The 17,586-nt window shown below is 39.2% G+C and overlaps 1 protein-coding gene across 3 annotated transcripts in view; it reads left to right on the forward strand.

The window, feature by feature from the left end:
• Positions 1 to 17,586, forward strand: part of Ccdc171 (coiled-coil domain containing 171) — a 330,958-nt gene that overhangs the window by 127,908 nt on the left and 185,464 nt on the right. For all 3 annotated transcript variants that reach the window (XM_036179739.1, XM_036179740.1, XM_036179741.1), the window contains 2 exons: positions 7,090 to 7,594; positions 8,403 to 8,519. In XM_036179739.1, the coding sequence (XP_036035632.1) occupies positions 7,090 to 7,594; positions 8,403 to 8,519 (622 nt within the window). The remainder of the gene's footprint in view (positions 1 to 7,089; positions 7,595 to 8,402; positions 8,520 to 17,586) is intronic.

Raw genomic sequence — 17,586 nt, forward strand, 5'->3', positions numbered from 1 at the left:
GAGAAGGAGAGGAGCCTCCTCTTCACAGAGGAGAGAGAACCCGACCATTCCTGTCTTCAGTCTGAAAGTGGAGGAATGGAACAGGTTAGAACTGGGAGTGGGGCGGGAGATACTGCTAACTTTATGAGCACTGTTTATCTTTGAACAAAACGTCAACAAACCAAACATCTTTTTTATCAATACCTTTACTCTCTCTAATGAAAAGCAGTATGTCTGTCACACACACCCCATCTCCCCCACCCCAGGAGGATCTGGTTAAGCCAAAGGGACTTTTACGATTTGCATTTCATTAGAAATAAAAGCCTAAACTTAAGCATATTTCATTTTTTGGCACATGTATTTGACGCGCTAAATTTATGTGATAATATTTTAAGTAATTAATCCTTACAGAGTTTGAGGGTTCGTGTATGTACATGCACACATACAGTATGTATCTGACACAGATAATTCAATTGCTAGATCAAACAGTGACTCTGCTTAGCTTGTTGAATAACGACCGAACTGTCATTGAAAGTGACTACCATTTTATCCCCATCATTGTTGTATGAGAGATCAGTCTACACAAAATACACTTTGTTTTAAAAGAGATATATTTCTATTGTATGTTTGTGTTTGTCATTTTTCTTTCAATATTGTCATTGCGTGAAAGGCAAGGTAAGTAACTTACACAAGATGTTCTGACTGAAGTCCTTAGTGTCTGAGACTCGTTTGTGGTTTACACTATCATAAGGAGCAGCATAACGTGATTAAGACCAGTCTGCTTCCAGGGCTTCTGGGCCAGCATTTCAAAGCTTGCCAGGTTCCTCAAGCTGAGCAGGCAGCCCCCAAAGCCCATGCCTGAGGAAGCACATTCCCACAGGGAAGAAGGTGTCCTTTTCCCTGATTTTGGACAGACTTGAATTATCAGTGAGAAAAGGAAAAGTATTCCAGTTACATAATAGTTTTGTTATGCTAAAGATGTTTGGGTAAAGATATGCATCCTGTATTTTGAATTATTAGAAGTTCAAGATAAGAATGATTTTCTGGAAGAATTTGAGATTATTATTGTTATTATTATTTTTTTAGACTAAGCACCCTAAGGTAGGGCAGGTTATTTCAGTATGAGGAATGCTTTTGCCCCATATGAAATTGATGTGTGTTATGTTTGTTTTTAAAGCATTGGCCTTTAATATCCTTGGGTGGAGAACAGTGGATTTTTTTAGGGCAGATTTGCTATACAGCTGATTCTAGCCTTATGACCATCAAACAGCCTTTGTTCTTCAAGAGAACTTCATAGTAAATAATGTATATCTCTGAGAGTCCCCGTGGAAAGTCAGAATCGATTTAAAACAGAATTTCAACTTGTAACTTCTAAAATATATGTGGAAATTACCTTGTTTTTACTAGATTTTCCTTCCCTGTTCTTTACATTTAAAGCTTTTTTTCATCAATTAGGCGTTTATTCAGTTGCTGTTCTGGACAAAACTCTGTGCTAAGCCCAGGGATGTTTTTTATAAAGAGTTGCTTAATTCACTCACTCAGTATTTGTTAGATAGCTGCAGGGTATAGCGCACTGTGACAGACTGCATGGTAAGTAATTCGTGTCCTCTAGGAACAGTCAGTCCCAAGTAGTCAGGACTAGGAGATATGAACACATGGAATTGGTAGGTAAGAGTGTGGCGATTGAATGCCTCAGTGCTCTGTAAGTTCAGAGAAAGTCTGGATCACTGTGAATGGGAATGATAGTAACACATGTCAGGACAGACAGTTGCAGCGGGCTGTGAAGATGTTCTGATGGCGTGAGGGGAGATGGAAGGGAGTTAGAGAACATTTGAAACTGTGGCAAGACGCAGTCAGGTTAATGTAAAGGAACAGACCAAGCTCCCCATTTTCATCAGCTGGAGGACAGCTTCACAGGGCAAGCCTTGTGACTTGAGGGGAGTCTAGGAATACTTCAGATGGGAAGCGTATATAGTAAGATAGGTGAACCCAGTCAAAGGGCTGTAGTTTCATTATTTATGAAATGAACCTATCTCATATGTGCAGTTTTATGCTATGCAGGAGTTTGGGATTTGTCCTGTGCTAAGAGGAACTTTTTTTTTTTTTTTTTTTTTTTTTTTTTTACTTTTTAGCTATTTTGTTGGCATACAAAGTTTCATAATGGCCCTTTCTTTCTCTCTTTCTTCCTTTCCTTCCTTTTTTTCTTTTCTTTTCTTTTTTTTAAAGACATGGTTTCTCAGTGTAGTCCTAGCTGTCCTAGAACTCACTCTGTAGACCAGGCTGGCCTTGAACTCAAGAGATCCACCTGCCTCTTCCTCCTGAGTGTTGGGATTAAGGCGTGTGTCACCACTAATGTAGCATTTTCATATACATATATACATATACATATATGTATGTGTGTATATATGTCATTATATTTTGTTCTTGTTCATTCCCTGAATCTTTCTTTTTTTTAATGAGTCTGCCTGACTTTTAGCTCTTCAACAATCCAGTTGATTTATGCCAGCGGCAATGTTTTATATATTTGAAATAAATAATAAAATTAGTAAATGATGTCTTTTCTCAGATTTTCTTTTTCATTGGAGATGCATTAAAAACCTGAGATACAGGGCTCACTTGGCTTCTCCTTGTGTGGCTGTTGCTGGGTAGCCTCTTTATCCTCATACACAGTCTCAGTGTTTTCCTCCTTTTGCTTTGCCTTGAACAGGTGGGCCTTACTGGTGGTGAGGGTCTAGAGTTAGCCTTCAGGACTTGCTTTTCTGACCACGTGCCATTCCATCCTACTGTGACTTAGCAGCTTTTGCCAATGTTTCTCATTCTCATGTTCGTTTACGCGGTGGAGTGATATTCTGGGATTTTATGTCCTCTTGCAGCTTTCCTGGTGGAGTTAGATTCCTAAACTCACCACACAAGTCTCTCACCCTGTTCTCTAACTGCTCGGATCCCACCATTTCCTTTTTTCTAGGTATTTTGAATTATTCATGCTCTCATAGAGCCTGGTGTCTTATTTTTCCGAATACTTACTTTTCTGATTCATCTAGCTGTCCTCAGAGTGCCACTCTCTCTTCTTAGAGGTTGTGTCCCATATGAAGATATGTACCCGGAAGCAGTCCCTGTGGGCATTGCTGCTCAGATGTTCTTGTATGTTTTAAGTAGTCACCCCTCCTGGGGCACTACCTACCTTGCTAATGGTTTTGTGTGGAGCCTTGAGGCATAGTTCTGTTACACTGGTAGAATAATGCTGCCACAGATTGACCCTCAGTGGAGATGAAGGTGGGGGCAGGACGCAACATCTTTATTTCCTCATCCCTTCATTGCTTACCATTTCTACCACAGGCATGACTGGACCAGGCCTTAGCAAAGGAAGATTGGAATAAATAAAAATAGTTGGCATGTGCTACAGGAGAGAAAACTGTTTCTTCCCTCACTTCTAGTGCTAGTACATGTTTATGTGCTTATTTCTTTATTTTATTATTTGACAATTTCATACTTTCTCCAACATGTTTGGTCATTTCTCTCTCCCCATTGCCCTATTCCATTTCCCTCCCTCTCTCGCTAAACTGCCTGCCTCTCTCTATCCTCCCTCCCTCCCTCCCTCCCTCCCTCCCTTCCATCCCTCTTTCCCTCCTTCTTCCTTTCTTTTTTTCTTGTGACTTAATCACTGTAAATGGAGGCTGCTTGTTATTTACTGGGGCAACAATACTAGAGGGAAACAACTCCCCTCCACTAGCACCCATTAACTGCCAATAGCTTCTCAGGTGGCAGTGGGGCCTCCTGAGTGACTCCCCTACTGCTGATGGAATTTTAATCTTGTGTAGTTCTTGTGCTGGTAACCAAAGCTCCTGGGAGTCCATGAGTGCAGTAGCCATGCCATGTTAAGAAGATTGTGTTTCATACTGTTCTTCCACATCCTCTGGCTCTTCTATTTTTTTCTGCTCCCCTTTCTGTAATATTCCTCGAGCTTTGGAGGGGGGCATTATAGAAACAATGTCTTGTTTAATGATAAACACTCAATAGTCAATCTCAGCACTTTTATCAGTTATGAGTCTGTGCATTAATTAACTGTTGTCCACAGCAAACAGAATATTCCTAACTAAGACTGACAGTAGGAATCCATGTCCACTTAGCAAAGCAGCAAGTATAGCTGCTCCCTACCCCCCAAGGGCCCATGGCCTCCCAGCCATGGGCTTTTGACCATATTTGCAGTATTGGGCATGAATTCCCTTCAACAGACTGAGGTATCAAATCTAAGAAAGCGGTTGGTTGGTCACCCCTACAACAGTCTTGTAACTATTGCACCTGGAGCTATATCTTGCCTGGCAGTTCACTCTTACAGCTTGCAAGGTTCACTGCTGGGTGCTGTGGGATGTTCTGCATGTCAAATGTGTTGCTCTGATTGGTTAAAATAAATGAAGTGCTGATTGGCCAGTAGCCAGGCAGAAAGGATAGGGTAGGCGGGACAAGGAGGAGGAGGAGGAGGCTGGAAACAGGAAGGCTGGGGGAGACACTGCCAGCTGCCGCCATGAGAAGCAACATGTAAAGACACTGGTAAGCCACAAGCCATGTGGCAAAGTATAGACTAACAGAAATGGGTTAATTTAAGATAGAAAAGGTAGATAACAAGCAGCCTGCCACGGCCATACAGTTTGTAAGCAATATAAGTCTCTGTGTGCTTTCTTGGTTGGGTCTGAGCGACTGTGGGACTGGCGTGTAAGAGAGATTTGTCCTGACTATGGGCCAGGCAAAAAAACTCCAACTACAGCTGGGTGTTACTATTGATGTCTTTTCTCTCCCAGCAGCCTGCATAGCACCTTCTGATACCATGAAAGCTAGTCAGTAGGGGGAACCTTCCATTTCAGTTCCAGAAGACACCACAGTCTTCAATGATAGGGTCACTACTTGTGGTAGGCAATGAAGAACAAAGGTAATAGCTTGTGTTCCTGTAGACACCCTTGGAGTCTCCTTCACTAACAACTCATCAGGAAGCAGCCCACATCTGGCACCATGAGCTCTGGAAGCAGCATTGTCCATCTGTACAGGGTGCTTCCTTTTAAACTTTTTAGACTTTAGCTTGTAACGTTTTCACATGGCCTTTTCATGCATCCTTAGTTTTTTGCTAACGATCCCTCTATACCCTCTGCTCTCCTGTCCCTTAAACCCTATCCCTGCTCAAATTATTCTGCCTCCAATATTGCCTACCTCTCCTGTCCTACCACATGCTTTCTACTGTCTCCTTCCACTTCTTTCTGCTCCCTGGCCTCTACTGTCACTCCCAACATTCAAATCTAAAAATCCTAGAGTAAGATCTGCCTATGAGAGAGACTACATGGTATTGGTCTTCCTGGGCTTCGGTTACCTCACTTGATAGACAATTTCCAGTTCCATTCAATAGAAAATCCATTTCTAAAATTTGATTTTTCCTTTCCTGAAGGGAAGGCACACGATAAATCAAATCCTTCAACCAGTGACTTCTTTTATGCCTTCCTTTCCCTTTCACTCGCTTGCCTGTGCCTCTGAGTGTCTCCTTCTACTCCCTGTCTTTGGGAAATGATCTCCTAGGATTTATTTTCCTCGGTTGTCATGTCTGCTAGCTTGAAATTATTTTTCTGTTGCCTACCAGCACTGCCCGTGATAGCCTTTGACACCACATCTTGCACTGTGGCCGAGCGTTTGCATGACTTGCCTTAGATGTTGATGTCTTTTGAGGCTCTCCTGCCAACGTGAATTTTACAAGTGCCCTTTGTTCTTCTGGGTGTTCACTGGGCAACTCTTGAATAAGACATCATATACCTCTCCCAAAGATCAACTTTAAATTTTTCACATAGTACAGTTTAAACCAGTAGTACAAAGAGAAATAGTTCCTTTAATGTCCCGAAGGAGTCTCATTATGAAGACAGAACTTGACTTTGCCATGCTGATGCTGAGGATAATATTTCTCTGTTTCTAAATGACATTGTACTAGAATTGAACTCCCTTAGTTTTCTATTTGAGAGAAAGAGGTTCATGGCTATGTCATGATGGTTCACTTTGAAAATAAAATCTAACTGCAGCTGTTAAATCATTTTGTTGTTTGCAAGGTTAGATTAAATTAAAGGGTTGCTATTGTCTAGCCAACTTATTAATGGTGTAGGTTTAATTTTTTTCTTTTGCATAACTCATTCCCCCATTTCCTTTAATTGTCGTATCCCCCCCCTTAAAGCTTGTCAACATCATTTCATCAAGTGCCCTTTGGTGCTTTGACAACCTGGCATGTATCTACTATAGCACTGTACCATAGATTGACCTCCCTGATTTCTTAGCATATTGAAATCTGTGAATAGTTTATAATATTTACTGAAAGATAAGTGAATAGTGAAGCAGAATCTATCAGTTGAAAACCATTTCTCATTTACCTCCACAAACCATAATGACTGCATATAAGATCTCGTAGATAGACGTTTATTTCTAGTTACTAAAATGTGGTTATTCCAGCTTATGTTCAGTTTTGGTTTCAAGTTGAAATTTGAATTCTAAGAATGTTAATTAGGGGAAGAGGATTAGAGAGCTGCTGAAGACCAGCTCACTACCTTCCTCTCCTCCTGCTCTGGAGCTGCTGTGTGCTGCTCTGCTTGGGAAGATGGGAGCTGAAACAAGAGGTTGTAGTCGGCATCGGTCTCTTGGAGGCAGACACGGTGGACTGCTGATGACTGCTGCTTCTCCCATCACTAACTGAACTCTTCGCCTGTTCTGGCAACAGTAGAATCTTTTACTATTACCCCCCACCCCCCAAGTTTCCAGTGTAGTTTCTATTTAAGAGGAAATAATAATTATTGAGGAATGGGAAGGAGAAATTAGGCTTAGAAAGCATATTTCCCTTTCTACATATGTGTATTCATATGCAAGTACACAGGAATTCATGAAATACTAGCAAATTTATGTGTAAGAGATTTTCAGAGTCAATGTGCACATTCAGATCTAAGCTGTCTGGCCCACTGCTGCCCATTTGGATATTTTATAACAGATTTTTTGAAGGGAACTAGTAGTTTTAACCAAAGTATATTTCTTTGTATTAACAAAAATTAGTAAAATGCTTCTTTGTTCCAAGATTATATTATTTGACTTCTTTTATAGAAATTTCAAGAAATTGCTGAGAAAAACATGGAAAAATTGAACCGTATTGAGAACTCACATGAACAACTGGTTCTTGAGAATTCACATTTCAAAAATGCATTGGCCAGGACTCAGAGGGAGCAGACGTGCTTGCTGGCGGCATGCGCATTGATGGCTGGAGCTTTGTATCCCCTCTATAGCAGGTCATGTGCCTTATCCACACAGAGAGACTTTCTCCAGGAGCAAGTCAACAGCTTGGAATTGTTCAAACTGGAAATTAGAACTCTAGCTCAGGCATTGGCAGCAGTAGATGAAAAGAAACAAGAAGAAGCCAAACCAAAGAAAAAATCGTTCAAAGGACTGATTCGTGTGTTCCGGAAAGGTGCAATTGCCATTTTGGCAGCAAACAGGCTCAAGATCTTGGGCCAATCCTGTGCCTCTCTTTTTACCTGGATGGAAAGCTGTAAAGAAGGCATAGGCGTGCTAGTGTATACGGGAGAGCCCAAAGACAAGCGCAAATTTCCAAGTAAGATAAATTGTGCTTTAAAAAAATCTTAAGTTATATGTAAGTGAAGTACAGTGTGTGTATGGTTGGCTATTATACCAAACCTTCAAAGAATTATGTAATATGTCAAATCATGTAACAAAGTCCAGTTTATCTTCAGATATATATGTGTATAAATGCTTATTTTATAAAAATTAACCTTGATTTTTTTGTAAATTGATATTAAGAAGCAAATATATATAATTTCAGTATTGTGTAGCTTTATTATGTTTGAATCATCTTTTTTAACAGTATAGTGGAGAGTTTATACATCAGTTTTTCAAATTGTGACAATCCACAGCAGACACTCCAAACTATCAGAATAAGTTATCCATGCTTTCAGTATAAAGTCAGAATAAAATGACGAGAGTTAAAACTACCTTGAAGAGTTGTTTAAAAATGAGGCAAATATAAATTTCCATCTGACATTTCTTTTGTATGTTTTACTATTTTTGAGGAAATGGTAGATTTAGATGTTAACTTTTTAAAATTCGTGCCTGGGGATCAAGCCTAAGGCTAACTTGCAGGAAACACGCGCTCTGCCATTGTGCTCTCAACCCTGATGCAACTGCTAAGAATCAGGCTGTTGTCAGACAACCAAAACGAAAGCATCCTTTCTGATGCTTGTTAGTTAGTGTTAGGTCAGTCAGACGCAACTGGATTCTCTGTACAAGGGAGCCGTAGGCATGCAGTCTGATTTCCTTAAGCACCGGAACACTGCTAGGAAATTTCAATGTGGATTTTAATAACTGACAGCAGCATTTCATAATGGGTACTTACGTTTCTGCAGAGCATCAAAGGGAGCAGTTGCGTTGTTTACAAGCACTCACTTGGTTCACCAGTTCTGACCTTCTTGCTGGGATTGTCAGCTCTATGGTCGAGCTACAAGACGTCATTAGTAAAACAGGTATGATCCCTTTTTATATCTGTGCAAAGTACACTTAAAAACAAATGCCTAGAAATTCCTTATGGCACAAATTTTAATCAGTTGTCTTGGAGGAAAATACATCTGTTTTTTATTTAGCCCTAGAGAGATTGTTAAATTTGTATTTAATGACACAGTAAATGAAAGTAAATTTTGATGACAAACTTTGTCTTTATTTATAAAGGAAATTTTTGGCAAAAGTATCTACTCCATTCTTCCCCCTTTGTGATTTGTTTTTCCTATGAAAAGCAAACCATTAGTTTTCCATTTATTTATTTATTTACTTACTTATAATTTTAAATTTCTAAATGTGTATGGTGTGTGGATGTTTTGCCTCCGTGTATATATCTATGCACCATGTGTGTTCCTGGTGCCAGGAGAGCCCAGAACCGGGTGTTGGATCCTCTGGAGTACAGTTGTGAGCTACCTACCATGTGAATGCTGGGAATCGATCCAGGGACCTTGGAAAGAGCAGCCAGTGCTCTTAGTCATCTTGTCAGCCCAGAGTTTCCTCTTTTTTTTTTTTTTTTTGAGGATCGAACCCAGGGCCTTGTGCTTGCCAGTCAAGCGCTCTACCACTGAGCTAAATCCCCAACCCTGAGTTTGCTCTTTTTAATGTCATGGAGATGCTGTTACTTGGTTTTGGTTTTCTGGCCATAAGTTTCAGGAGCTTGAGCAATAATCGCTGAGCCTGTGGGAGATGCCACATCTCATTTGGTAATATACGCATTTTTAAAATTTCTTTGTTTTCCCTGACTCAGGTTGTGTCTATTTATGTGCATGTGTGTGTTAGGAAGGTGTAATGATGAGTGCTTTTTTTCTGAGCCTTAAGAAATGTTGCCATGCTCTGGGTGAGCTGTACGTAGACCAGTCATAGTCATTATGATGCATTAGTAGTAACATTAGTGTGACCTGACCTAGTAACACTTCCCTGCTTAGGGAAGTATAAGCACAGAGGGATGATAATATGAGATATAATTTAAAATTTAAAGGTAAGTCATTTCATTAAATGAGAATCATATCATTAAAATTTCAGATATCTAAACCTAGGCTCCTCTCTCAGGAAGCTTATGATTCTCAGATTATTCTTAAGTGTGGCCACTGATGTTGGTAGTCCATGATCATATTTAATATATTAGCAGAACATTAAGATGCTAGGTTTGAAGTAGAAATAAAATTAAAATTTTAATTATTTAAAAAGATTAAGACATAAATATCACACACATATATAATTTTAGATAAATATAAAATAATATGATTCCTTCAGGCTGTTTCAAACAAAATTAAATTAAGTATTTTGGTTTTATAGATTCAAAGCCAAAACATAGGTTTTTGAAAGAACATAATAATAGTGCTTGGATTTAGTGTAATAAATAGATGTGATAGCCATATTATTTTAAAATTAATTTTTAAAAGTTATTCATTGAGTTTCACTATGGCAAATTCATGCATATATAGAGTTATACTTTGTTATTATTCCCCTCTCTCACTGTCTTTCCTAGCCTTTCCCACACCCTGCTTTGTTGGCCCCCCTCCTCTCAGATATATAAGAGAAAAACATTTGTCCATTTCCTCTAACTATCGTGATTTCATTTTTTTTGCAGTTAAAAATAATTCCATTTTGTGTGTGTTCCACATTTTCTTTTTCTAGTCATCTGTCGATGGCTATCCAAGCTTGTTTAAATTCTTATCTATAGTGAACAGTAGCAGGGACATGGATGTGTAAGTACCTCTGTGGTATAGCTCTGCCACTCAGAAGTCCTATTTTTAGTTTGCTGAGAACCTCCACACCGAATTCCATAGTGACTGAATCAATTTCTAGTCCCAACAACATGTGAGGCTCCTCTTTCCCCATGTCCTTTCTAGGATTTGTGCTCATTGCTTTCTTAAAGAGAGCCCCTATGCTCTGGCTGAGATGAACTCTCAAATTGGTTTTAATTCACATTCCCTTGATGACTAAAGACAATGAATACATTTTCTAGTACTTACATTTGTATTTCTACGTCAGAGAACTGTCTATTCAGATCATCAGTGCATTTATTGACTAGATACTTTTTTTGGTGGTGAATGTTACAGTTCTTCATAATTCTAGATATTAACTCACTGTCTCTTTATAATTGACAAACACAATTCTATGAGCTGTCTACTCTGCTGATTGTTTCCTTTGCTGAACAGTAGCTTTTTATTTGTAAGTAATCCAATCATTCAATTCTTAAAATGATTTCTTTTGCCACTGGAACACTTTTCAGAAAACCCTTCCTTTTGTTTAGATCTTGGAGTGTTTTTGCCAATATTTCCCTCTACTAGTTTCTAAGCTTCAGGTCTTACATTAAAATTTTTGATACATATTTTTGTGCAAGGTAAAAGATGTGAATCTAGCTTTATTTTTCCACATGTAGAAATTTACTTTCTCCAGCACCATTTATTAAAGAGGCTGTGTTCTCTCCAATATATGTTTTTGAAATATTGTAAAAAGTCAGGGGGCTAGGCCTATGTGGGTTTATATCTGGGTCTTCTGTTCCCTTGATCTATATGTCTGTTTTTTTGTCTGTAGACAAATCTTAAAAGGTCTTATTAATAAAAAACCCTGCTGGGTGGTGGTGGCGCATGCCTTTAATCCCAGCACTCGGGAGGCAGAGGCAGGCGGATCTTTGTGAGTTCGAGGCCAGCCTGGGCTACAGAGTGAGATCCAGGAAAGGCAAAAAGCTACACAGAGATACCTTGTCTCAACTCCCCCCCCCAAAAAAAAAAAAAAACCAAAAATAAAACAAAAACAACCCCAGAGCCAGATATCAGGGTTAAAATCTGAGAGATCAGAGGAATAGAAAAAGCCACAGCTAACCTTATGTCACCAATTCCACAGCTTCCAAAGAGACCTACTTCCTGTATTCCCATGCTTATATGCCTTCTGTTCTGCCAACTCATTTCCTCTCTTCACCCAGCTACATCACTTCCTCTTCCATCCCTGCGCTGTCACTTCCTGTCTGTCTGTACAGACCTCCAGACCTTTATGGTTAACTAGTGTTGGAATTTAAGACATGTGCTACCATGCCTGGCTCTGTTCCCAGGGTGGCTTTGAACTCAGAGAGATCCAGATGGATCTGTGCCTCACCGAGTGATAGGATTAAAGGTGTATGCTACCACTGCCTGACCTCTATGTTTACTATAGTGGCTGACTTTTCCCTCTGATCCTCAGATAAACTTTACTGGGGGACACAGATAAAATAGCACCATACTGTATCAGCACCATGCTGCTTTGTTACTGGATCTCTGTAGTGTAGGAAGGATTAGGTATTATGTTGTCTCCAGTATTGTTGCCTTTTCTGTTTTGGTTATTCTTGGTCTTCTGTGTTTCCATATAAAATTTAAAATTGTGGGAGTTGGGGATTTAGCTCAGTGGTAGAAAAAAAAATTAAAATTGTGTATTATAGTTTAGTAAAGACTATAATTGGACATTTGGTGCAGTTGCTTCCTGGCTTGCATGGCATAAACTACTTTGCTCCACCAGGCCCTCCTTGCTTCTGAAATGGAGAGAAGCAAACTTTTCTTCACTCTAGTTGTTTATGTCCTGTGCTTTTGTTGTAGAGTCAGGAAAACTAGTGCAGGATCATAGAGGGATTTCTCCAAACATAATGAGGGATCAATACATTTTTTTATGCATTTTCAAGTGTGTTAAAATAGAAACATCAGATATTTCACTAGAAAAAAGGAAACATTTTTCAGACAGCTAAAGGTAAATGGTTTTCATGGAATAATGAGTGTAATAAGTGCAATTAAAGTGTTGAAAGCTAATATAGCCATGTTTATAATGAAATGCATATATTTAAGTTTTTTCAGTTTCATTTTATTTTATGTGTATGGGTATCTGCCTGTGTGTATGTGTATCATGTGTGTGCAGTGCCTGTGAAAGCCATAAGAGGGCGCTGGACCCCCTAAGTCTGGAGTTACAGACAGTTGTGATCCCATTAAGGACTTTGGGAATCAAACTTGGGACGTCTGGAAGAGCAGCCAGTGTTTAGTTCTCAGCATCCATGTTGGGCAGCTCATAGCTCCAGTTCTGGGGGATCCAATGCTGGCTATTTCTGGTCTCTATAGGCACCCACACTCATTTGCATACACTCACATGCAGAAATACTTAGTTAAAAAGAAAATAAATAAATCTTTTTTTAGGGGGGAGGGTTCGAGACAGGATTTCTCTGTGTAGTTTTGGTGCCTGTCCTGGATCTTGCTCTGTAGACCAGGCTGGCCTTGAACTCACAGAGATCCTCCTGGCTCTGCCTCACGAGTGCTGGGATTAAAGGCGTGTGCCACCACCACCCGGCAAAAATAAATAAATCTTAAACAAAGAATTTACTGAGATAATACCATGGAACATCTTATTTAACACTCACCCTATAAGTGAGATTAGATTGTGGTTTCCCTTACTACCACCTTTACCATGAAAATAGTATAAGCATTAATAAAAATATACTCGCATATCTTTATACACTTAAGGTACAGATTATCAATTTTATAGTCTAAAATTGGTGGAGTTTACTGTAACAGAGGGAGTGTTTTAGATGTAAGTAAGACTTCTGATACCAGCCAAATGGTGCGGAGAAATTATTTAAAGTTCTGTGCTGTGTGCCTGGTGCTGCAGGCCTATATTCTCAGTTTCAGAGGAGGTTAAAACAGGATGATCACAAATTCAAAGCTAGTCTTGACTACAGAGTGAGTTCGAGGCCATCCTGGTCTACTTAGTGAGACTTTGAAAATTAAAAAGTTAAAAAATTCTGTATTTATACTCAGTGGCTTCTACCATACATGGGGCCTTAGGTTCAATCCCCAGTATGACAAAAGACACACCCAGAAAAGAAAAGGAAATTGTGTCAGCTTCTTTATGTGTAAAGTAGGGATGGTTGTATCACCTTGCTCATAGAATACTTTAGCAGACTAAGGACATTTCTGAAGTACTTGAAATAGTCTTTATCTTCTTCTTTTGGCTTTGCTTAGGAAAATATTTTATTCATTATTATTAGTGCATTAATAAATAATTGAGAAATGTATAACAACTTATAGTAAGAATTTATTGGTTTAAAACTTCAAGGCAATTTGCAGGTTACATAGAGTTTTAACTCTAATTTTTAAAGATTTATTTATTTTATTTTATGTTATAAATGTTTTGTCCACATGTATGTAGGTATAACACATGTATGCTGGTGCCTCAGAAGTTAGAGGAGGGCTTCTTGGTTCCCTGGAGTTTGAGTTATTGTGAGCCACAGAGTGTGCTAGGAACAGAACCCAGGTCCTCTGCAGGAGCATCAAGTACTGTTCACTGCTGAGTCATCTCTGCAGTTTTAGCACTTTCAAAGGTAGTTTTGGGGCTGGGGAGAGAGAGGTCCAGTGGGTAAAGCACTTGCCCATGCAAACATAGGGACTGGCGTTTGGATCCCCAACACCCATGGAAGGCCTGCAGCACCAGTGCCTCTCAAGGAAACTTTGCTAGCTAGAGTAGCCAAGCCCGACATCAGCCTCTGACTGCAGCCTGTGTGCATGCAGATACATGCTTATCAATATGCAACCGTGTACACATGCCATGTATGTGCGCACACGCAAGTAGAAAGGAGAGGTGGTTTTATTTTATTTACTATCAAGAGGAAATTTCTTTTTCTAATAAACAAACTATATATTTGGGGCTGCCACCGTTCTGCTTTCTGTGTAGTTTATGGAAGACCCACTTAAAGCATTGTGATCAAATTGGTTATTTTCTCTCTTCTAAGTAGTAGGAAGTCTAGAGATCTATAAAAATTCAGTGCGTTTCTGCTCTGCCATCCTTATCATCTTCACATTGGTGCTTGCCTGCTCAACAGGACTGTGTTTGCTCAGGAAGGGAGAAGAGAAAGGTAACAATATATGAAATATATGAAAGCAGTCATATATTGTTGGAAGGAATAACAATGATGAACTGCTTTGGAACAGAGTTTTGTGGTTTTTTAAAAGGTTAGCATTGAGCTATATTATCAGCTAGTAATTCCATTTCTATTTATATATTTAAGAGAAATGAAGACATGTATCCACATAAAAAGGTGAGCATAAGTGCTCACAGCACTAATAATAGTGAAAAAAATGTGAACACACACTGAACTATCCCCAGCCCACGAGTGGATGGACACACACATTAGGCCACAAGAAAGGACGCACTTGTATGTGCTGCGACAGGAAGAACCCTGACACCATAGTCGAGAAGCCATCACTGTAAGTCACACGTCGTATCATCTGTTCATCTGAAGTGTGCAGAGTAGCAAAGTTGAAAGACAGAAATGAGATTACTAAAAGCACTCAGGAATATTTATTTTAATGCTTATATATTTTCTTATGTGTTCTTCCAGACTCTCCATACTCTCTCTCTCTTCTTTCTCCTCCTTTTTTTTTCAGTGCTGGGATCAAACCCAGGGTCTTGTGCATGTGAGGTAAGCACTCCCCCACTGAGCTACTTCCCCAGCTGCTCCTCCCCTTTCAAGACCTTGCTGGAAATTTAAACTCCTGTAAACATCAGGGTTGTGTATTGACAGCATCACTGTGACCTCTTCCTGTGCAGACTCAGGAAGTCTGGTCATGTATGCCGGCATCAAGCAGTACTTCTTAGCACTTTATAAATAACTGTACTGCTTATGTTTATTCTTAGGTTAAAGACAGTTCAATTAGTGATTCTTTTTAAAAGTTAGGCATTTAGAGTGAATTCTGAATTATATATAAGCTATCTTCTAGGAGAGAGAATGTGCTCTTGACCGTGTTTAAACATTGACTAAGAATTTAGCATCTGAGTGTGTGCTATTGTGCGCTTTTTGTGTGACTCTGCCCCTTTTCAGCCTTACATTCTCATGTGTAAATTCTGGCTGTGCTGGATAGTTTTACGTGAACTTGACACAAGCTAAAGTCATATGAGAGGAGAGAGACTCAATTAAGAAAGTATCTCTTTAAGATCAGGCTACAGGCAAGCCTGTAGGTAGGGCATTTTCTTAATTAGTGATTGATGGTGGAGGGCCCAGCCCATTGTAGGTGGTACCACTCCTGGCCTGGTGTTCCTGGGTTCTATAGAAAGCAGGCTGAGCAAGCCATGTGAGCAAGCCAGTAAGCAGCACCACTCCATGGCCTCTGCATCAGCTCCTGCTTCCAGGGTCCTGCCCTATGTGAGCTCCAGTCCTCACTGTTTTTGATGATAGACTGTTCTATGGAACTGTGAGTGAAATAAATCCTTTCCTCCCCAAGTTGCTTTTGGTCATGGTGTTCATTACAGCAGTAGATAGATACCCTAACTAAGGCATTGGCTAATAGGGGCTCCTAGCTAATATGTTTGTTAGAGAAAAAAGTAACTTGCTTAGACATATCTTCTGAATATGTAAATGTCCTCTAAATGTCCATTGCTTTATCTCTTTCTTGTATACTGATGTCTTAATGGAGCTAACATTACTTTTTATTTTTTCACAAAACTGGAAGTTTAATAATGAGAATGTGAAGTCACATTTTAGAAAGTACTTACAGTGTTTGACTGCGACTTTCATAAACTTTGATGATGTATTCATAAGGCAGTGGGCAGAGACCCCACTTTTCATGTTGCCTCAATAAATACTGGACAGGTGGCAACCTTTTTGCTTTTGTGATAGTGTTTGCCCACTTGAGATAAATTACCTCTTCTAGCTATCCAAATGGCATGCCTGCAAGAGATCATTTACCTCAAACAGGGGAGGATGCTACTTTCATTGAAGGGCTGAAATATCAACCATTATGGGAATAGAATGTAGCTGAATGTTTTGGTATGACTGGTCTAAAATAAAAATTTAAAAATGTATTTGATTTGATTTCTGAATATATCTCTGAATATATCCAAGGGTAAATGGACACCAGTAGAATGTCAATATATTTTATTATACATCTTCTCTGTAATTAAAATTTAGTTGTTTTGAAGATAGATGACTCAAAAACACCCTTGCTAGTAAGCTGCTACTGAACTTACTTCCTGTTGCATGCTGCATAGGAGACTTTGTAGAAGTCATAGCTAAAGGCCCAGCTCAGAAGTCTAATTATGTTCATGTCAAGACCCAATTTTCATATTTGGACAGTCAAAACATTGAGAAATTTATTTCTGTTAATAAGAAGTTACTGCTGTATATTAAGAAACTGAGACTTTAGCCAGGCCTAGTTGTACATGAATGACTGTGGTACCAGCAAATGTGAAGCAAAAGGAAGAGGATGATTCCAGGGCAAGCCTCGCCTACATAGTGAGTTCTAGTTCAGCCTGGGCTACATTGTGAGACCTTATTTAGGAGAAATGTTAAGTTAGCAGTGTTACTGGCATTACTCATAGTTGATGCTTTTGTGTACTTTATTATTAATCCATTCTTACTTTTGCTTAAAGGTTTCACATGCTTTCTGAGCAGAAAAGCTCCATTTTAATTAGAAAACACAGTGTAGACTTCTAGTTTTCTTATAGAGTGCTTGTATTTTTGGTAGCAATAGATGTCAGTAATACTTTCTAAAGACTTCTAGTTTTGTTACACGCAGCATCATGGACATGTCATTCATGCCTGTATTTTGTTATGACAAATAAAGGTCAAGCTGCTGCATTTGCTGCAGCTAAAGGACAGGAATCCTGCAGGAGCCCCTGCCCCTCCGGAGTCCTGCAACCTTCAGGGTTAGAATTGCTAGGCCAATTGGCTGGTTAGGAATTTGTTTTGAAGATTTGTTTGTGGATGTGAAAGTGTGCCTGTTTTATTGGGGAAAGTAATTGTGTAACCTGTGATCTGTTTCTTATAAAGGTCACATTCTTTAAGTTGGGAAAATGACTAGCAAATTCTTTTAACATAAAGAAAATCTATTTTTAACAGGTATAAATTTTGAAGTAGTTGAGATAAGTAAACAGGAGGATTTATAGTGACTTTTGTTCTCTGTCGTGCAAATAAATATGTAATTCTGGCGCTACAGTATCTTTTCCTTCTTTATTATAAAATTGTATTCTGTATGATAAAATGTTGCTTCTTAGAGCATCAATTATTTAGTGTTCTGACTGTAA

The sequence above is a fragment of the Onychomys torridus genome, chromosome 2, assembly GCF_903995425.1.
Source record: "Onychomys torridus chromosome 2, mOncTor1.1, whole genome shotgun sequence".
NCBI lineage: Eukaryota > Metazoa > Chordata > Mammalia > Rodentia > Cricetidae > Onychomys > Onychomys torridus.